Consider the following 23,246-nt stretch of genomic DNA (forward strand, 5'->3'; position numbering starts at 1 on the left):
GTCCCCCCTACCAGCCCCTGGTCTCTGTTTTTATGAGTTTGGCTTTTATAGATTCCACATATAAGTGAGATCATACAGTATCCATCTCTCTCTGTCTGACTTATTTCACTTAACATAATGCCTTCAAGGTTCATTCATGTTGCTGCAAATGGCAGAATTTCCCTTCGTTTTCTCTTGGCTGAGTAATTCATTATATACCAGAGGTGCCAAAAAATATACTAGTGGACACTTTGGTCAACGTTGCTCAAGCAGTAGTTTATTGTAAATACAAGTGTCTGGATGCTGATGGTAACCACTTTGAGCACCTTTTGTGATTGCAGAAGTCAAACGTGACTTGTATTCATCTTTTGTTATTGGTATATATTGAGTATTACAATTTTAATAGTTTGTTCCTTTCTTAAAATGTGTATACATTTTTTTGCCACCGTATGTGTGTGTGTGTGTGTGTGTGTGTGTGTGTGATATATCTTCTTTATCCATTCATCCATTGATGGACACTTAGGTTATTTCCATGTCTTGGCTATTGTGAATAATACTGCAGTAAATTTGGGAATACAGATCTCTTCAAGATCCTGTTTTGACTTCCTCTGATTTTCGACCCAGAAATGGGATTGTTGGGTCATATGTTAGTTCTATTTTTAATTTTTAGAAAGATCTCCATACTTTCTCCATGTCCTCTCCAGCGATTGTTATCTCTTGTCTTGATAATAGCTGTTCTAACAGGTTTGAGGTGCTCTCTCATTGTGGTTTTGAGTTCCTTGATAATTAGTAGCATCAAGTACCTTTTCATGTACCTGTTAGTCATTTATATGTCTTCTTTGGAAAAATGTCTATTTAGTTATTCTGTTCATTTTTTTAATTGGATTGTTTGGAGTTTTTGATTTCGAATTGTAGGAGTTTTTTAGTATATTTTGTATATTAATCCCTTTTTCAATATATAGTTTGCAAAATTTTTCTCCCATTCTGTAGGTTGCCTTTTTATTTTGTTGTTTCTTTTGCTGTGCAAAAGCTTTTAAGTTTGATATAGTCTCATTTGTTGATATTTGCTTTTGGTTTTCTGTTTTTGTTCCTTTTTATATATAAAAAAAATTCACTGCCAAGACTAATGTTGAGCTTCTTCTCTATGTTGTCTTTTAGGAGTTTTATGGGATAAGTCCTTGATCCATTTTGAGTTAATTTTTGTGGTGTAACATAGAGGTCCAATTTCATTGCTCTATGTGTTTATCCAGTTTTCCCAACACAATTTGTTGAAGAAACTATCCTTTCCCCATTGGGTGCTCTTGGATCCTTTGTCGAATATTAATTGACCATATAAGCAGGGATTTAACCCTAGGATCTCTATTCTGTTCCAGGTTTCTATTTTTGTGCCAGTATCAATTGCTTTTACTACTGAAGCTTTGTAGTATAGTTTGAAATCAGACATGGGATGTCTTCCCATTTGTTTGTGTCTTCTTCGATTTCTTTCAGCAAAGTCTTACAGTTATCATATAGATCTTTCACTTCCTTGGTTAAATTTATCCCTAAGTGTTTTATTGTTGTTGATGCTATTGTAAATGGGATTGTTTTCTTTATGTCTTTCTCAGATGTTTCGTCCTTAATGTATAGAAATGCAACTGATATTTGTTGATTTTGTATTGTGAAACTTTACTAAAATCATTGAGAAGTTCAAACAGTTGTTTTAGTTGAGTCTTTGGGATTTTCTGTATACAGAATCATATTATGATTCTGTATACAGAATCATACCGTTTTTCCCCCAAAATAAGACCTAGCCGGACAATCAGCTCTAATATGTCTTTTGGAGCAAAAAATTAATATAAGACCTGGTATATATCATATCATATTATATTATATTATATTATATTATATTATATTATATTATACTATACTATATTATATATATTAAATTATATTATATTAAAATAAGACTAGGTCTTATATTAATTTTTGCTCCAAAAAACATATTAGAGCTGATTGTCTGGCTAGGTCTTATTTTTGAGGAAAAACGGTAGTGAGAGTTTTACTTCTTCCTTCCTTGTTCCATCCTCCTTGGATGCATTTCATTTTTTTGTCTTGCTCTGGCCTGGACTCCTAGTAGTATATTGAGTGTGAGTAAGGAGGGTGGGCATTGTATCTTGTTCCTGATCTTAGCACTCACATTATGCTATAGGTCTGGTTGTGTTTATAATCTTGGGATGAAAAGGCCCTTCTAATGCATCAAATACAAGCCAAGGACCATAAGTAAAAATATTTCTGAATTTTACATAAATTTTAAATTGCTGTTTTATCCAAAATAGAGTTGGAAGAGCATTAAAAATTTAGGAGACAAAAGTTTGCAGCACGTAATAGAGACAGAGGGCTAATGTCATTAAAATAAAATTTAAATGAGATTCAACAAATCAATTTACAACATCTACTCAAATAGGAAAAATAGGAAAATATAAGAACTGGTAATTTTCATAAGAGTAAGTAGAAAATGTTATGAATAAGGCTGGGAGTGGGGGTAAAGAGTGAGCTTGTGCCCAGATACATTTCAGAACTATTGGATTAAATAACATTAAACCATTTTCGTTACTGTGGGATTTCACAGAACCTTTACAATGTGGATATCCTCTATGACTTGTCAGAAAAAGTACCAAATGGAGCACCTCCAAATCTTGTCCATAGAGCTTTTTGCTGTGCAGTTTCTAACAGGACAGAGGCTCTGTAGAACATACGTGGAGGAAATTCAGCATTAATTCATTTGCTCCTACAACAGTTCTATAACTTTTCCCTCTTTATGAGGTTACATAATTTAATGCAGGTGGCCTAAATTGAATAAGGCCCTTATTCCACCACAACAGCTCCTAACAGCTTCTCCCAGAGTGTTAGGCCCAGAAAGATCCTTGATACATTTACACAGAGGGGAGTAGAGACTGGAGAAACAAAGGCAGTAGCTAAGTTGTTACTCCAAGTCCGCTGCATTTCCAGAACTTTGGGTCCAGACCCTGGGGATCTTTTTAAATGGCATATTCAGAGCCCAACGCATCTACTTTGATTAATTAATTGTAATCTCCTCATTTCCTGAGCCATTTACTCTAACTCAGCACCCCCTTGGGCCTCTGAATGAACTCTTCAGGAGCCAAGGAACAGGTGGCAGGCCTCTCCCCATCCTTTGCTTTGGGTTTGCTTGGCACAGACCTGGATCTTCCTGGGCATATCCCTTGAGCAGTTAAATTAGAAACTGGAGCGTCTTCCTTTCATTCCAGTCCAATTGCCCAACCTGTGCCTCTAGCCAAAGCTGATAAAATGCCAGCTGCAGCTGCGTCCGTGGGGGCCATCAGAGATGCATGGCAGAGCTGGTCGTGGGTGGCATCACAGTAAGCCTGGGGTCAGGGAGGAAGCAGGCGATGCAAGGTGGCCTGGCATAGTTGAGTCTGCGTCATAGCCCAATCTTTCCCTGTCTGTGTTCCCTCTACAATGGGAACTCAAGGGACCGTTTCAGGCAAACTTCTGTGTGCACACTTCCCCTTCACCTTTGACTCTGAGCCTCTTGAGGAACCATGTATTCTAGCATCTGTTTTGGCATTAAGGAGCTTTGGGTCTTTGGGCAAGTTTTCCTAGTCTGTGGAACCAGATTTCAGAGCCTACTATGTTTCGTTAGGAGACTTGGATTTATTGTGAGGTTACTGAAGAGAGTGGTGGAATGAAAGCAGATCATGTAGTCGTAGGTACATTAAAAGATTGTTCTGGATGTAACATGGAGATTATCTTAGAGAAGATGAAACTAGAAAACAGAATATCATTTAGGCAGTGGCTCCATCATACAGATAAAAGATGGTGGTGGTCTTTTATCACAAAGATAAAAGAAGGAAGGTGGTTGTATTAGTTTGCTAAAGCTGCTATAACAAAATACCACAGTGTGGTGTAAACAATAGACATTTCCTGGTTCTGGAAGCCTGGGAAATCCAAGATTAAGGTGCCGACAGGGTTGGGTTCTGTCTGAGGGCCATAAGGGAAGGATCTGTTCCAGGCCTCTCCTCTTGGCGTGCAGATGGCCACCCTCCTGCTGCCTCTTCATGTGGTCCTCTCTCTGTGCACCCACACTCCTGGGGTCTCTTCCTGTAAGGACACCAGTCATACTGAATGAGGACCCTGCCCTCAGGGTCTCATTTTAACTTCATCACCTCTTTAAAAACCCTATCTCCAAATATGGTCACATTTTGAGGTACTGGGGGTTGGGACTTCAACATATGAATTTTAAGGGGGACCCAATTTAGCCCATAACAGTGGAGTTACCGAGAAATAGATGTAATTGAGAGATACTAAAGAGGTTGAATATAAAAGTATTGGGGTTGATACTATGGAGGATGAGAAGGCAGATACATTGCATATCCCAAACATTGCATGGGGCATACGTATACTAAAAAGCATTGTTCTTGATTTGAAATTCAAATGTAACCAGGCATCCTGTATATTTATTTGCTAAATCTGGCAACCTTTATCTGCACTGAACAAGCTGCCTCGTCTGGACACCAAAGTTACAGAATTACTGGCTGGGACAGTAGTAAATAAAGTCACTACAGTGAAGCCACCCTGAGTGCTTCTGGAGCAGCAATCCTGGGCAAACGATGTCATCGTGTGCTTCCTTTCTTCTTTGAATTTCTACGGAATTCCTTATAGAGCACTGAAGTTTCTCTCCACACCCAGGCCCCCATGTTTGCCCAATTCCAGAAATAGCCATTCTCATTGCAGTCTATAAGAATGGTGCCCTCTGGAGTTGTTGCTGGGCATGGTGGTTCTGTCTCCATCCATCTATCCACCCACCAGTTCAGGCATGGTGCAGTCCATTGTTATTATAAAGAAGCTTGGCAAAGAAATGCTGGACAGTGAATGAATATTTCATGAGAAATAAGGCCCAAGTCATGTTAACAGGAGAGATTAATAGACCCAGAAGGCAATGGATCTTCCTAGAGGTGAGCTGTGATTTTGTTCAGATACTTTTGTAGAACATGAGTAGCAGTTTAGAGTGGATGTGCCTATCATCACTGCCTCTCCATCCATGAGATTAGCTGTCATCCTCCATCCTCCCAATCAGACCCGGGCCCAGGCTCCACCTTCCCTCCACACCCCCAGAACCTACAGAACCTGAGCAAAGGAGAAGCCATGGGCATTTATCAGGAGGTGGTAGCAAGGCCAGGGGAGGGAGAGAGATAAATACAAAAGAAGTGCAGAGGGAAAGCCTGGATCTTCCCGGTGTCGACCAGAGCCAGATGACCTGGTGCACTCTGGGACCTTTACCCACATGCCATTAAAGAGAGCCTTAGCCCTTCATCAGAGCCAGAATATTCTGTTTGAGAAAGCAGGTGAAGTACTGTTCAGAACAGGCGGGGATAGAACCATTGGTGGCCACACAACAGGCTGGCCCATCCCTGCGAGTGGATACCTGGGCACCGAGGACCAGCTGCAGGCTCCATAGAAAAGGAGGTGTTTGAGTCTTCAAATCGGCTGCTCATGTTGGGCCAAAAGCAAGGGGCCCCTCAAGGACTTGATAAAAGAGAGGCCACGCCCAGGTCAGCAGGAAGGGAAGCACAGACAAGACAGCTTCAAGGATGAGGTATCTCTGTGGAACCATCTTAGAAACAAATGGTCAAAAGAGAGAACTGCATGACCTCTCTGAGTTCTCAAACCCACAGTCCATTGTGACGTCGCCAGCCAGGGGCTTTCTTAGGGTCATTCCCTCAGCCTTTGCCTCCATCACTTCCTAGGCCAACAGCAGAGCCAAGGGCCATGCTCCTGTTATCAGTTTTGCTGCTCATGTCCCAAGCCAAGGGCACACATCTCGGTATGTGGACTCCTCTCTCAGTGGCCAGAGCAGCTCTCCCATGCGGGGCCGGCCATGACAATGACCCTGCTCACATCCCCTTCACCCAGTCAGCAGTGATCATTAGGGGCGAAGGGAGACAGTTGGTTAGTGAGCTCATTCATTAACCAATTGGACACTAAGAGTCTGGCTCAACAAATATTAATGGAGTATTTCCTCTCCTGGGGGCAAAGAGCTGGACGTGGACTCTGTCCAGAAGGCAGATGTTGCTTCTCTGCACAGGCAGCTGCAGCCTTTGTTCTCAGCCTCCCAGGAAATGGAGCTGCTCCACCTGGAACAGAATATTCTAACTTGGAACAGTTCATGTCTTCCAGTAGGTTCAGGCCCTTTCTGGGCCACCCCTCTGGTTTCCCACGTATATTAGTTTCTTATGGCTGCTGTAATAAATGACCGCAAACTTAGTGGTTTAAACAACACACATTTCTCATAGTTTTACAGGATAGAAATCCAACATCATCTCTCTGGCCTAAGATCAAGGTGTCAGCAGGACTGCATTCCTAGCGGAGGCTCTCGGGAGAATCTTTGCCTTGCCTTTTCTAGCTTCCAGAGGCCATCCACATTCCTCAGCTTGTGGCCCCTTCTTTCCTCTTCAAAGCCAACAATTGCATCTCTCTGTGCCTTTCTTCCGTAGTCTCATCTCGCTTCTTCTGCCTCCCTCTACCACTGTTAAGGACTCTTGTGACTTCATTGGGCCCACTCTGATTATCCAGGATAAGCTCCCCATTTTAAAGTCAGCTGACTTGCAACTTTAATTCTATCTGCAAAATCCCTTTTGCCTGGTAAGGCAACATCCACAAGTCCCAGGGCATGGTCCATTAGGGCATGGACATCTTTTGGGGGGTGTTATTCTGCCTACCATTCCATAGTTGGTACTGGACAAGTATTTTCCTCCCATTTCTCTTGGATGAGAACAGGAATAAGCTCAGTGAAGTGACTTGCCCAAGATCACAATGCTGGAGGGGGTATGGACCCAATAGTTCAGACCCATGTCTCAAACCCTGGGTAACAAAAATTAAGTATCTGTTAGCTTACTCGTGTTCCTGGGCTACTTCCCTGGGCCAATCTTAGTTTCTCTATGTCTAAAATGGGTATAATGGTAGCTACTTGGAAGCCTCCCGTGGATATTGACTAAGTGCTGCATCTTTCCCCTTCCATCCTGCCAGAATGTGGTATAAGACCCACTTTTGAGGGAGGACCTCAGTATTCCAGAATCATACAGGGGACGGAGGCGGAGGTGGGTGAGTTCCCATGGCTGGTGAGTATTCAGGCAAGAAATGAGCATCTCTGTGGCGGCACGATCATCAGCGAGTGGTGGATTGTCACTGCGGCTCACTGCTTATTCAGTGAGGAGCTGGAGTGAGTATCAAGAGTCCATCCCCGCCGCTTCTGACAGGGCTCGCCCCTGAGACACCCGCACACTCAGCCAGCCCTGATTGCTAAGGGGAATCCTAGGGCTGCTCAGGGCTGAGTCAGACCCTGTGGTGACCACCCATCCCCTCCAGCCCTGGGGACGAGGAGGCAGTGGACCTGACGCTGGTACTCTGCTCTGCCCTCCTCGTTGTCACCCAGGGCCAAGAACTGTGGCTTTCCTGCGCTCACACACTGGGGTCCTAAGAACGCCTGTGGCCTGGTGGGGCCAAAGCTCTTGGTCCGTTTACCTTTCCTAGGTCAGTGAAGTCCTTTGAAGAAGACATTTTCCTAATTCTGGAAATCTGGATTTCTGGGCCATCCTACTTCCCTGCTTCTTGTACAGTTTTCTCTGTGCTGCAGCCGACTGGTGGAAAATCTAGCATTTACTCGTGGCTAATCCTGTTCTAGTGACCTTCTAAAAAATCACCTGCGTTAACTTATTTAATCCTGCCACAACGCTGAGACACATAGAATGTATAAGCCCCTTTTAACTCATTCAATCTTACAACAACCGCCGAAGGCAGGCAGAATGAACAGCCTTATTTTATAGAGAAGGCAACTGAGGTCCAATAAGGATGGGTGAGTGACCCAAGGTACACACCACGTAGACAGAAACAGGATTTCAATCCGGGGTCCAGTGCTTGTGCTTTCTTCTACAATTGGTACACCCCCTCAAGGACATTTGAAGATTCACAGACTAAATAAAGTTAAAGGGCTAATCAAATACCTGGGGGAAGTTTCATCATGCCATAGCCAAGGAACCTAGTCGTACCTGATCCCATGGGATACTTAAAGCTTGACTATTGGAAAGTTCCCAGCTATTCCGTCTGGAGGGAGTTCCTGAATTATTACTGAGGATTTTTTCTGCTTAATCAGTGGCAAGTCTAGATTAAATTCTGTCCCAGGGTCTCGAAGTTGCTGGTAGACACATCAATGCAATAATACCATACTTAGCTGAGGGCTAGTTTGATTTGTGCCGGGAGTTGTGTGTTGTTTTTATTTTTATTTTATTTATTTTATTATATTCTTTTATTTTATTTGTGGGCTCTTTGGAGCAGCCATTGTACCAGGAGGCAGGAGTAAGTATCTCGTTCACATCTCTGGGACTGTACTGGGGCAGCGATGTTAGCTGTGGCCTGCCACACCGGCTGTTTCACCCTCCTTCTTGACCCTTCTCAAATTCTCACATCTCCCGAGCAATAGCCTCAGTAGGACAAGTCCTAAAGGCCTCTAGAACTATATGGGATGTAGGTTTTTTTAAACACTGGGTGCTTTGTGACATTCCTTCCCTTCCCACCTTCCCCTGTCTGGTTCTGTGCTGCCAGTCCAACAGACCTGAGTATTGTGCTGGGAACCAGCAACTTACAGAGCCCATCCCTGGAAATAAAGGGAGTCTCCAGCATCATTATTCACAAGGACTTTAAAAAGCCTGACATGGACAATGACATCGCCTTACTGCTGTTGAACTCACGCATCGCGTTCAGCGGCCTGAAAGAACCCATCTGCATGCCTAGAAAGTCCAGCCCCTCCACGTGGCGTGAATGCTGGGTGGCAGGATGGGGGCAGACCAAAACTGGTACGTGACTGCTCAGCATCTCCTGAGACCTGCTGGGGGAGGAGCCACATCCCAGGTGTCTGAGGATGGATCCCAGGTGTCCACTCAATCTAAAGAAGAAGGGAGGAGAGAGGAAAGGGGAGAGGAAGGAGGGACGAGAAAAGGACTTGCATTGGAGCAAATCTCTGCACAGCAGAGGCTCACAAAGGCCCAATCTCAGCCTCTTCCAAGGACCAAAGAGGCAATTCTCCAAGGCCCCAAGCTGAGATGCCAGGTCTGAGCCAGTCCCCAAGACTGCAGCCAGTACAGAAAAGTCTTGTTTGTTTAATTGAATTTAAACTCTCCAGTTTGTCAGGGGCCCCTCTACTCTCCATTCTTTCACATCTCCCTTGATTCACACGTTGAATCACACATTGATTCACACACGCTTCCCACCAAGTTCCTACAGGCATTCGGGATGCCTGCCCTGGCTTAGATGTTTGATGGCCCTGGAATGTTGCCCAGCCACCCTCAGAAATTAATCTGCTGTTACTTGTTACCTGTTGTTACATTGTTACTTGGCCAAAATAAAAGGAACTGTAGGAGGGCAGAAGGGGATTATGAAAGAACCCCCTCCCCCCAAAAAAAACTTAATAAAACCTTGGACTGTCCCCAAAGAAAACTCAACAAAACCAAGAGCCAATGGGTAGGGGAGGGGATGGGCATAGCACAGCACTGTCTCAGGCCTGAAAGAGACTCCAGGTCCATAGGGATGCTTTGCAATGAGCTGGGGTCTGGAAAATGGGAGGTATTTCAGGAGTTTCGTAGCTGGACAGCATGTGGTGTAACATTGATTCTGGGCTCCAGGCACTACTCAAAAGTTAGAAGTGGAGTAGGAGGTCTACCAGATTTCAAATGCTCGGTAAGGAGAAGAATTTTGAAATCTTTGTGTGGTCAGAGTTAATGAGATGGAGAGAAATTCAGACAAATTCCTGGAAGCTGTCTGGAAAGGGCCATGGCAAATCCCCTGGAAAAACTTGCAGCCAACCTATCCTTACCTGGAGGACCTGGCAGCTTTTTCACTGGGAGTGCAACCCCACTCCCAGCAGCCTTGTGTTCGAGAACCGCCATTCTCTCCTAATTAAAAGTGGTAATGGGCAGATATGATGCAGAGGCGGGATTAGGCTGAGGAATGACCAATAGCCAGTTCCAAGAAGTCAAGTCCATAGGTCTGGCTAGAGTCAAGCTGGGAGTCTTCTTGGAAGCAGGAATATGATTTTGAATGAGAGGAATGATTCATGGAGGTGGAGAATCGTTTGGGGAAACCTGGGATGGTGGAGTGTGTAAACTGTGTGGGATTACTGGAGTGAACTAGAGTGTGAGGGGCTGTGAGGATGTGAAAGAAGGAGGAGGGGGGCTGGTGGGAAGCAAGGATGCTCAAGTGTCCACGGTCAGTTGCATTATCAGCACCGGGACTGCTGTCCAGTGACTTTTCTAATGTGCTTTCTCTGGGGCCAGATGATAGAAACTCGATGAAAACTGATCTGATGAAAGTGCCAATGATCATCACGGATTGGGAGAAATGTTCCACGCTGTTTCCAAAACTTACTCAAAATATGCTGTGTGCTGGATATGAGAATGAGAGCTATGATGCGTGCCAGGTAACCAAGGGATAGCCCCACCCTCACCCTCTAGGTCCCTATCCCCTCAGGGCTGCTGATACAAAGGTATCCTCTCTCCACTGGGAATGAACAACACGAGTCCGGAAAATGTGTGGGGATCAGGGTTTGGTTATGGGAACAAGGACACGGAGTGGGGAGTACTCGAGTCAGTATGCAGCAACCTTGCATACATATTGAAGGTCTTCTCCAGGTACACTAGACGTTTTCCATTACTAAGACGTCTTAAAAAACAAAAATCCAAGGAGGATTTGAAATCCATACAGGGAAACATTTTAATTCATTCATTTAGCAATCTTTTTTGAGCATAGTAAGACCTGGGGATTTAACCATGAATGAGACATAGTTTCTCATCTAAGGGAGCTCCTGGGCAGATAGGTGGGTAAACAACTATAATATATTGGGTGATGCATGTGTGTTTCATTAAGCCAAAGTGTGGCATCTTAGCTTCTCTTTAATAAAATGAACACTAAAATCAAATGAACACTTTTTGATTGATGCTAGAAAATATAGACAAGCACTACTCAGAAATTAGCTTCCTCTGACTCGGAGGATGGTGATGGACTTTTTATCTTTAAAGCTCAAACATGCTCTCTTCATCTTGGAAGGGACCCTCTGATGAGCCCACTGAGTCATACTTATCAGCTAGACAGTGGATCTGGTCATTGGTGTAAAACTATAAACGCAGGCGTTAAATATTCAGTAGTGATGGAAGGCTATCTCGTGGAAGGGGAGAGTATTTATCCACAGAATTATCTATCACTGTTTAATGTTAGGAAATTGTATTTTTCCCTGGTAGATGATGAGATCAGGCCTTGGGAGAGAGTTGCTGGGATAGGGGTTAGGGGCATGGATGGAGCAGAGAAAGGAGAAGGGGCTCTGAGGAAGGAAGAGTGGACTCCAGCAGCAATGGCACCAGGTTTAAAAGAAGTCCCCCATATGATGAATACTGTGAAGACCAAAACGAGAGACAGGAAACTTGTGTTTTCTTCACAATCTGGACCACTTAAAATATAGAAAAACAGACAATTAAATTAGGATTTCTGTTATGGATAAGATGGAGTAGGTATATTTCTCCCCATCCCTTCCATTAAGTACAGTTAAAAGCAGTGGACCGTATATTATAAAACAAAAATAAAGGTTCTGAAGGTGGAGAGAAGAAGAGAGACTGACAGAATATCCTAATATTTAAGGAATGAGAGAGCAGTGGGTTCCTTGGGTTTTCTTTTGGCTTCTGATATATCCCAGACTGGATTCTAGAGAACCCTGCAACTCAGAAATGCCAATTGGCACAGAGAAAAACCAAACCAAACCAAACCAAACAAGAAAGCTTTCTCTCTCTTTGGACCAGGAAAGGGGCAACCTAGCAAGGCAGAAACTTTTTGACAATAAATATTTTATTCCAGCCAAACACCAGGAAAGATCCCACAGTCCTCCTACCCCATCAACCAAGGTCAACTGAACAACTTCAACTTGCCCCGTTATGCTGCCTGCCATGGTGGTGTCAGAGGAGGCTAAGTGGAGAGCCAGGACTTTGACCTCCATCTAGTTGTCATGAGCCATCCTCTGCTCCTGCTCAATGGCAGTGTAGACCCCCTGAGGAGCAGGCCTTTCACCCCACCCAGAGGTACCTGAGCACTCCTGCCCCACCCCTTGGTGTCATCGCTGGCCTGAGTGGGAAATCTGGACTTCCACCCAAATCCAATGGCAAAGCGTTCGTATCCTCTTTCCTCCACTCCAGTTTTATAAGACGTCTGTAAAACAGAAGATTTAAATAAGAACCAGACTCTGGTAACCTAATACTTAGGACAATTCTCAAGACAGGACCTGTCATAACTAGAATAGTTGCACTAACATATATGGATTCGATTTATTGATAAGCAGAGGATAAGGAAAAATAAAGCTACCAATCTGAATAAAGAATCTTTTTTTAAAAAAAATTGAGAATTATTAACTCCTAGATTAAGTTCAATTAAGACCATTCAAAATAAATCTTACACTTAACTATAAAATTATGAAAACTTTTAGAAAAAAATGTAGAAAATCTTTTGGACATAGATTGACACCAAAAACACAACTCAGAAAAGGAAAAATTGATAAACCAGACCTCATCAAAATTAAAAACTTTTGCTCTATAAAAGACCCGATTAAGAGGATGAAAAGACAAGCTACAGAATGGGAGATAATATCCAACAAAAGAATCATAGTTTGAATATATGAGTATAGAGAACTCTCAAATTGAACAGCAGAAAAACAAACTATCAAATTAGAAAATGGGCAAAAGACATGAACAGACATTTTTCTAAAGACGATATACAGATGGCAAATAAGAACATGGAAAGATGTTCGACGTCATCCACCATTAAACAAATGAACCCCAATGAGGTCACTGCACACCTCTCAGAATGACTAAAATAATAAAAAAAAGTAGTGACAAAACCAAAGGCTGACAAGAATACAAAGAAACTGGATCTCTCATATATTGCTGGTGGGACTTCACTCTGTAAAACAGTTTGCCAGTTTCCTGAAAAAATGAACGTGTTCTTGCCATACAACCCAGCAAATGCCACTTGGAGACATTTATTCCAAAGAAATGAAGGCTGGTGTTCACACAAAAGCCTGCACAGCAGTGTGTGTGTGGCAGCTTTATTTATAATAGCCGCAAACTGGAAACAAATGTCCTTCAAGACGTGGATGGTTCAATCAAGTGTGGTACATGCAAACCACTCAGCTATGACAAGAAACAACTACTGGTAATGCAACAATGTGGATGGATCTCCAGACTCAATGCTGTGTGAAACAAGCCAATTCTCAAAGGCCCCACACTGTATGATTCTACTTACATAACATTCTTGAAATTAAAAAAAAAAATTTAGAAATGGTTAGTGGTTGCCATGGGGGTCAAGGAGGGTTTGGGGTGGGCGGGAAGGGGATGTAACATAAAAAGGGCAGCAGGAGGGATCCCTGTGGAGACGGGAATGTTTTGTATCCTGACTGTATCTCCATGGATATCCTAGTTGCACTATTGTACTATAGTTTTACAAGATGCTATTGTTGGAGGAAACATGAAAGGGGTACATGGAATCTCTCTGTATCATTTCTTACCACCGCATTTAATCTACAATTATATCAAAAATAAAAAACAGAGAAGACAAAGCTTTCCAAATTTTAGGAAGCAGTTAAAGGAAGATCTCAGATCATAGCCGTGCCACAGACGTAGGGAACAACCAGTTCACAATGGAACAGGAGACAAAGCACTTCAGTATCAATAGACAAGGGGAGACAATGTGATTGGTAAAAGTGAGCTTTCCAGAGGAGAACCTGGGAAAAATCACAGAGGCTTGAAACAGCATCACGTGTTCAGGGGACTCCCAATACTTCAGAAGCCAAAGAGAACACACGATGACTCTGGAGAGGTGAGCAGAACTCACTGTTATCCCAACCTGCCACTCCTATTGCTCACCCAAAAATGTTAGAATCAGGCCTCGCCCGTACTCCCGCCTCTTTTTTCAGTTTCTTTGATTCAACACCATCCCATATCCAAATGGCCAAAGACAACTGTGGGGACAGACCCCTAGAGAGCAGTTTCCAGGCTCTCGGCCTCACGTGGAGGGGTGCTGGCTCAGGTCATAGATGGCTGTCAGCTGTAACCAGCGAGCCATTGGCCACTAATATAACTGCCATGGCTTTGCCAGCAGAAAATGGGGGCTAGCAAGAAGATGGTGGCTGAGCCTGCAAGCAGTACAGTGAGGGTTGTGAACAGTGTGGCTCCTGCTTCCTGTGTCTCCAACCCAGCCGCCAGCTAGACTATAGTGATATGATTCCCCTACCTATGGCTCCGTGGGTGTTCCTTTTTGGCCTCACCATGTCCTGCGTTCTTATGTGGGGAGCGGGACCAGAGACCCCACAGGCCGCCGCGCACCACAACTGTGGCAAAATTTAAAGTAATCAAGTGTCATCTTTGCTGACATTGTCTGTACCCTTTCTTTGCTTCAGTGGCTGGATCTACCATCTGGAATCTAGGAATTTTGCTTCAATCCCTCCCCTATCAAAATATACTTTAATGAAAGCTTCTAAAATTAATCATCTATTCCTTGAATGCTATAAATAAATATGCTGTTATTGTTGTATGCCCTTTTTAAAAATGTTGTGAAGTGGAAAGCTTCGCTGTCTGTTTAGAAAGCTGTCTGTTGTCAACAATAAGCTGACAGTGATCCAGGCAAGGAAATTTTTCAAAAATTACACAATATTATCATCACCTAAAAACAGATAAACCAGGGTCCTTTAAGGTTTAAAAATAATGGCCCTTATAAGTATAATCACATCTTTAAATTTAGCTAACTTTAAAAAAGCATGGAGTCACATAATTAAGGGAAATCATCATTTTATAACAAAAAAACATTTAAATATGTTCAAAATAATGGCAGTAAAATTATGCGATGCTTAAAATACTCATTAAAAGTAAATGCTAAAATGAAAACCAATTGGATTTTGGATTTACTTTTCCCAACACTTTTCTTCTTTGTAATGTCCTAAGATTACACCATGGGGGGAAAAAGCATTTGATTTAAAAAATAATAATAATTTTTTAAGTGGCATAGTCAAGCAAAATACAAAATCAACCATATCCCAAGAAGTGACACGATACTTCTCTGAATGACTAGCTTCCTCTGGAGCACGGGCCGCCGCAGTGAACCACGCTGCTTTCTCAACTGTCTCCTCAGCTCCAACAGAAATGTTGTCTTATTCATGTGTGAATTCCCAGTGCCTAGTGCAGTGCTTGGCATGGGAAAAAGGCTCAGCAAATGTTAATCAAATAGGTGAACTTTCCAAGGAAGCCAGCACCTATCTGCCAGCAAATGAGCCCTCGTGGAGGGGACACCTGAGAGGGGTCCTGAAGGAGGCAGGGAGTCTGCAGGTGGAGAGGAGGTTATGAGCTGGCTGATTGCTGGGCTGTCGGACAGTCTGCTTATGGGGCTACCAAGCTGACCTGGATTTAGACCCAAACTACTTTTTTTAAGCCTCTTTCTTTCCTTCCTTCCTTCCTTCCTTCCTTCCTTCCTTCCTTCCTTCCTTCCTTCCTTCCTTCCTTTCTTCCTTCCTTCCGTTCCTTCTTTTTCTTTCTACCTTTCTTTCTTTCTTTTTCTTTCTTTCTTTCAAGTTTATTGGGGTGACAATGGTTAGAAAAGTTACATAGATTTCAGGTGTACAATTCTGTAACACATCGATATATCACATTGTATGTTCCCTACCCAGAGTCAGTCCTCTTTTCGTCACCATATATTTGATCCTTTTTACTCTCATCTATCATCCCTCCCCCCTTACCCTCTGGTAACCATAAACTATTGTCTGTGTCTATGAGTTTTTGTTTCTTCATTTGTTTGTGTGGTATATAAGACTGTATTTTTTTAAGGCAGTTTTAGGTTTACAGAAAAACTGAGAGGAAAGTAGAACTATTTCCCACATGGCCTCTGTCCCCACACATGCATAACCTCCTCCACTACCAACACCCCGAATGGGAGTGGCACATGTGTTACAAGTGATGAACTCACACTGACACATCATTACCCCCCAGAGCCCATAGTTACATTAGGGTCACTCTTGGTGGTGTGTACCCTATGGGTTTGGACATATGTACAACGACACATGTCCACCATTATAACATCATACAGTAGTTGCACTGCCCTGGGCTACTTTCCAGGGTGTTACTTTGAACATCTCACTCATGGCACTTGCACAAACATCTTATTTCATTTCATAGAATCTTAGACTTTTACAGCTGACAAGGAATATAGAAAATATTTAACCAAAACTCTGTTTCACAGATGAGAAAGCATGGGTATTTTAATCACCAATCATTTCCTTCACCATCTGAATGGATCCAAAGCGGTATGCTAACTTCATAGCTCTTTCCCACACCTTCAGTAATGTTGTTCTCGCCACTGCCCTGTAACATTGACTGGGCGGGTCTCACTCTCCCTGCTTAGACGCATGGGAATTTCAGTGATTTCCCCTTCTTCGGCCAGGTAGTGGTGGGCCCAGATTGGAAACCAGGGCATGTGCTTCTATCCCAAAAAGGACAAGAGGGAGCATATGGTGTAATTATCTCACAGCTGTGATGCTGGGCGGCTCTAACCAGACAGGTCCCCAGCTGCCAGCCTTAGTCCTTGAAAGAAAGTCCCCCTCAGGTGGCCTATCATCTGTTACAGGTGCTGGCTGGCTGAAGCCAGACCCTTCTTTTAGGCAACCCTTTCTTTCCGAGAGGAAGAGGAAACAACTGTAAAGGCTTTATGCATGGAAGGACATTTATCTATTTATAGATGTCCCTCTGGGTCCCAGCAGTCCCTGAAGAGACTCTGTTTCCTAAATATACAAGTAATGCTTATAATACATAAGTGTCAAATAATAATACTAATACGTTTCTGGATCATTTACTACATAGCATTTACTCTGTGCTGAGTGATAGATTTTTTTTTTTTAAATTTCATTGTCAACAATCTTGGGAAGTAGTTGGTATTATCTCCATTTTAATGACATTTTAATAACTTATAAAAGTTATTTGCCCAAGGACAGTTCTCTCCTTGTTATGTAAGTAAATAACAATCAAGGAAATGTATTAACAAAAATTTTTATTATAACATTCATGCCTTCATCATATTGAAGAAAATTATAAAAACAGCATTTATGAAACAAGCTAGTTGCGTAGAAATTGGAACAAGCTATTTGAGTAGAAATCCTGTTGATGGTGTTCTTGCCCCATGACTTTGAAACAGACCTAGCACAAAGAAAAGCACAAACCCACAAAAAAAAAAAAAAAATGCAGCTAAGTGTTAGAGGCAACGTTTTGTACTGGAAAGGGTCATTTTGGTTTTGGCCCATAGATACTTACTGGGTGTCCTTGAGTTCCGATTTCTCTGTTAATTCTGCACTGTTTAATCCTTTGCTTGGTGATGCTTTGCACAGTCCACCCAAACTCCACTTGACACAATTTATTCATTATCTTCCCCTGCTTTTTTTTTTTTTTAAGATTTTATTGGGGAAGGGGAACAGGACTTTATAGGGAAACAGTGTGTACTTCCAGGACTTTTTTTCAAGTCAAGTTGTTGTCCTTTCAATCTTAGTTGTGGAGGGTGCCTTTCAGCTTCAAGTTGTTGTCCTTTTAGTCTTAGTTGTGGAGGGCGTAATTCAGCTCCAGGTCTGTTGCTAGTTGCAGGGGGGCACTGCCCACCATCCCTTGTGGGACTCGAAGAATCTAACTGGCAACCTTGTGGTTGAGAGCCTGCGCTCCAATCAACTGAGCCATTCCTGAGGCAGCTCAGCTCAAGGTGCTGTGTTCAATCTTAGTTGCAGGGGGCACAGCCCACCATCCCTTGTGGGACTCAAGGAGTTGAACTGGCAACCTTGTGGTTGAGAGCCCACTGGCCCATGTGGGAATCGAACCGGCAGCCTTCGGAGTTAGGAGCACGGAGCTCCAACAGCCTGAGCCACCAGGCCAGCCCTCTTCCCCTGCTTTTTATCTTTGTTAACCATACCCTGTGACTTGGAACTAGTCTTCACACATCCACGTCCAGTGTCACCAGTCACCAGATCACGTGGGTTTCAATCCATCCCCGCCTCTCTGACCTTCTCATGCCCTGGTTCAGACCCTCATCATTTTCACCTCCGCTTACTTAGTCCCTCTAACTTCTGTCCCACTCCTCTCCAATAGGTCCCACACACTCTCTTTCTGTCAACTTCCTATTCACCCTCCAAATGAAATGCTCTGAAGTCTATTCGGACAGAACTTTCCCTCAATAGAATCAATTCGCCTCTCGTTGCACCACCTCCGTGTCTTCTTCATTCTTCTCCCGCCCCGCCAAACACAGTGGGTCCGATTCGTTTTCATTTTTATCTCCTCCACTAGACCATAAGGTCATGTATCCCAAATACCTGACAATTAGTTTTTCCTCTATGAACATTTGTTAAGTGGGAGTGATCAAACCACTTCTGACCTTCAATTTTCTAATTATAAAATGAGAATCAAAATACTTACGTCAACGGAGATGAGAGGTGGTGAGGCTCATGACAAAAATAAGTCAAGGGGTTAACACAGTGCCCCGTAACCCTCCTCCTCCCCCTGTTAGAGTCCATTATAAGACTCCTTCATTCTAGTCACCTGTTTATGATCGTGGAAAGGGAGGCCATCTCTCCACTAAAGAAGACTGTTTGAAGGATTATAGTCATGCAGCTCCTTCCGTGAGACGTGAGTAGCAAGGTGGAGAGAACGTGTGCTTTGGCATCAGAAGTCCTGGTTCCAACTCTGGCCGAGCTACTATGTAACGCCAAGCAAACCCTTCCTACTCCTTAAGCCTCAATTTCCCTGTATTAAAGTGGATGAAGGGAAGCCATGTATATGTGTGGGACACGGTATGGACTTGGATCATATTTTCTGTATAAATAACCATGTGAGTCAGAACCATGTGATGCCACCCTGGAGGGACCACACATTCAGAAAAGTTTAGCTCATTTACCTCCTGCAAACACCCACACCAAAGAATTAAAAAGGAATATGATTCTCCCTCATGCCTCTGGAAGACCATCAAAAGAGACCCCATTCATATCCATAACCCCAACAGCACTTCTCGTATCTGTTTTCACTCCTTCCCTTTACAGCCCTTTACAGAGCTTCTGATTTGATGAGACCCATAAAACTAGTCCCCACTCTTCTCGTAGCCTCTGCAATCTTTATTCCATCTTCCAGGTCCCATCTCACTGTGTTGCAGATGGAGTATTTTTTCACCAAGCCCTTCTTCCTCCTCCTCTCTCTTCAGTCCTGTCCCATCCACTGCCCATCCTGTACACCCCACAATTCCCAGAAGCAGCCTGACAGCAGCACACTCCTCCCACAGACCTGCGATAGGGGCGGGCATTGGTGAGCAATGACCGATTTCCTTTGGCAGCCTGGAGTAGGGGAGGTCCATGCGTCCTCTCCCGTTAATGAGCTGTGCCCTGCCACAAATGGACAGTTTAGAATGGGACTTGCTACTGAACTATGTTCTCTGCCCCAGGGTGACAGCGGAGGGCCTCTCGTCTGCGCCTCAGAGTCTGACAAGAAGTGGTACCAGGTGGGCATCATCAGCTGGGGAAGGAGCTGTGGAAAGAAGAACACTCCAGGAATATACACCTTGTTAGAAAATTACAGCCTCTGGATCAAGAAGGTGACTGAATTAGAGGGAAGGCCCTATAACGCCGAGAAAATGAGAACTCCTCTCCAAAAGAAACTAATAGGATCCCAGGCCTCAGAATCCCTGGAGCCAAGCAGCCCCAAATTCCGGCTCCTGCTCTGCCTTCTGTCCTACATGCTGTTCTAGGCCATTTTCTACCGATAATAAAACAAATGCTATTCCTCAACCAAGGAGGGTTGTGAGAACGTGCCACCAGCAGAGGCTGACTACAGATTAGAGCTAAGCGCTAGAAACAGAGGCTGATGACAGAAAGTAGGACCAAAAAGTCAGACAGGCTGGAGCCCTTGTTTGGGGACTGGCCTCTGGGACCCTGCGTTAGTCAGGACTCTTTCCATTACAGGCGAGTTACTGAACTCAAACCATCCAAAGCCAAAAAGGTTTGTCGATGTACATAACAGCAAAAACCAGGAGTGGTATGTTGGCTTCAGTCATGGCTGAATCTAGGAGCTCAACAGATTTTGACAGGGCCTATCTCAAAAACAGCTTCCAAGGGGTGGCCTTAATGACCACCAATACCTCCAGTTTGGATCCTATCAGCTTAACAGCCCCAGTAGAAAGAGAGAGCCTTGTTCCTGGGAATTCCAGCAAAAGTCTGAGGTCTGACTCTTGTGATACCTAAGGCCCTGAAAGCATTTACATCTGCCCTGAAGGAGACCCTTACCTCCTGTAGCCACAGGGCTGAGATGGCTAAAACTCAAACTCAATCTCATCCTGTGACTGGCTGAATTACAGGCTTGCACTCCCAGTTTCACAGGGTGTCTGCTGTTAAAGTGAAGGCATGGATGGCAAAGGAATGAGATCCTAAAAGCTGGGATGGTCGTGTGTGAGAAGACCCCGATGGAGCTGGGGACGGTGAGCCTCTAAATTCTGAGGAGTCTTCCACCCTGCATTGCCTGGGAAAGAGTAATGGCTTCCCCTAAGGCAGCTGCCAAGCAAGACAAGGCTGACCCTCAAGACCCACCCCCATGACCTTCTCAGCTTCTAGACACATAACTAGACTCAAGTGCCTGCAGGCCCCTAAAGGTGAGGTACAAAGTGTAACCCAGGAGGAGAGGCACTACACGCCAAAAGTGCTACTTGAGTTTTCTAATTTATACAGATAGAAATCGAGGTAACATGTGTGGGAATGGGTATTACGGCTGGGATAATCCTGGAAGGGACATACAGTTGGAGCACGCTGATATGGGCTCACGAAGCAGGGATTTTTGCATCTAGCATTGCATTCAATGTTGCATCTGTAACTACTGTTCCTAGAGTTAGGAAGAGCTCTAACAGTTTGGTTGGTTGGTTGGCTGGGCCAACTAAACATGGGCCAAAAGGAGACCCACAGTTGTGTGTTTGAAATGCCAGACCTGCCTGGCTTTAATGTAGAGGAAGGGATTAATGGCTTAGGAAGATTGGAATGTTAGAGTGGATTTGTCATTTGAGACCTACTCACCCACACTGGGAAGGTGCAGAGCACATGCCTTTCACCTTACGGTGAGAAGTAGATTTGTGAGGTGAGCCCTGGCGTCTTTGCAGGGTGCTGTGATCGCTCTTCTCTGTAGGTCGGACCTCACAGTGGGAATTGCAGTCACTGAACTGGGAAACCTAAATGTAGTGGGGTAACTGGATCCTGGGGGGGTGTCAGGACCAAGTGGTGGCACTCAACCACCAAAGGGCAGGTGGGTGTGGTTCCTCAATGGACAGCGGAGTCAGAGCAGCGAACAGAACAGTCTGACATGCAGATTTTGGATGTCAACTAGTTCATCGCGTTGTTCCTAGAACGGAAATGGATAGGGAACCCACTAAATTCTTACCTGTTCTGATTAAACAGAGAAACTCTAGGTCAAGTGAACAAAGTCTAATCGGAATCATGAAAATAAAGCTATGGCCCCTCAATCAATCCTCAGACTTGAGCCAAGTGACAGACCCAGGACCCCTTGAATGAAAGGGAGGTTGGGTCCCCTTCAGGAGGGACTCCCGTGCACTACCAAATATTTATACTGTTCGTCTCTCTCCCAGCCTTCCCCAAGGGGACCTACGGCCCTTCAGCAGGGTAACTGCACATTAGGGAAGAGGAAATACTCAGAACTTTCAGGCACTCCTGCACACTGGTTCTGAAAGGACACTGATTCCAGGAGACGCCTTGTGCCCCACCAGTCGGGGGCGGGGAAGTCAGGTGATCAGTGGAGTGTTTTAGCTCAAGTCCATCTCACAGTGAGCCCAGTGGGTCCCCAAATTCATCCTGTGGTTTTTTCCCCCCAGTTCCAGAATGTATCACTGGAATAGGCATACTAAGCAGCTGGCAGAATCCCCACATTGGTTCCCGGGCCTGTGGAGTGAGGGATATTATGGTGCAAACCACGTTATGATCTGGCTGCTGTGATAATGAGGTGGGGGCAATGTAGACAGTTCCCATTTAACTAATGAATGCGACACTTTATCATGACACGGAAACTGTGAGTTTAAACATTATCCGGTGAATCAACTGTGATTCGTCATGCCGTGTGATTATCATGTATGTCCCGTCAGAGTTTTAATACCTAGAGATGCAATTCCTAACCTGTGTGCTGAGGTGCCGCAGGGCGCCACCCACAAACTCTTGGAGACACTGTGGAAACACAGAGACATCTGTTGGACATAGAGGGAAACAGCAACATCTGTCGGACATTGAGCAGACTGCTACTATTAAGTTATTTGGACCTAACTACTTAATAAATGCAGTAGTTAGGTATTTCTTTTGGCCTAAGAGGACTGTGCAATAAATTCCTAAGACACTATAGGCTCACAAACTGAGAAAGTGTGGGAACCCATGTCATAGTGGATACCTGCTGATGTTAATATTTTGTATTTAAGAATAAAGCGTGGGCTGTTACAGTCATTTTGTGCATCTTGGTTGTGACAAGGGTCTCAGACTTTCCTTGTTTTTGATGCACTTGACCGTTTTTGGAAGTGCTAATCAAGTCTATTGCTGAATGCCACTCCATTGGAATTTAATCTTTTTCTCATGATCTGGTTGGAGTTACGGGTTGGGGGGAGGAAGGTCACAGAGGTTAAGTGCTATTTTAATCATCAGATCAAGAATACATATTATCACACTGATTTATGATGGTTGATGTTGACTTTGATCACCTTGGCTGAGGCGGTGTTAGTCAGATTCCTCCAGTGTAATATCACTCTTCGTGTCCCACCTTTCCATACTGTGCTCTTTGGAAGCAAGTCACAATGTGCAGTCCATGCTTATGGAGTGATGAGTTATGCTCCACCTCTTTTAGGACAGAGTACATTTATCAGGAATTCTTCTGCACGAGATATGTGTCTCTTCTCTCCCATTTATCACTTTATTCAATCATTTACATATATCAGTATGGACTTGTGGACATTTATTGTTTACTATGGACTATAATCCAAAACTATCTCTCTTTTTTCATTATTGCTCAAATTTTCCAGCTGTTATCATTGGGAGCTCTCTGTTGGCCCCTGTGCCCTTTTGACATACTCCTACCAGTGTGTGTGTGTGTGTGTGTGTGTGTGTGTGTGTGTGTGTGTGTGTGTGT

The 23,246-nt window shown here is 43.9% G+C and overlaps 1 protein-coding gene across 1 annotated transcript; it reads left to right on the plus strand.

Annotated features, from left to right (window-relative positions):
• Positions 1-5,766: 5,766 nt before the first annotated feature.
• PRSS55 (serine protease 55) lies at positions 5,767-19,833 on the plus strand (the record flags this gene model as incomplete). Its single annotated transcript, XM_081075962.1, has 5 exons — positions 5,767-5,821; positions 7,024-7,216; positions 8,596-8,846; positions 10,323-10,465; positions 19,531-19,833. 5 exons carry the CDS (start codon positions 5,767-5,769, stop codon positions 19,831-19,833), a joined length of 945 nt encoding a protein of 314 aa, XP_080932088.1.
• Between the last annotated feature and the right edge of the window lie 3,413 nt (positions 19,834-23,246).

This window comes from Rhinolophus hipposideros, assembly GCF_964194185.1.
Source record: "Rhinolophus hipposideros genome assembly, chromosome: 16".
In the NCBI taxonomy this organism is placed as follows: Eukaryota; Metazoa; Chordata; class Mammalia; order Chiroptera; family Rhinolophidae; genus Rhinolophus; species Rhinolophus hipposideros.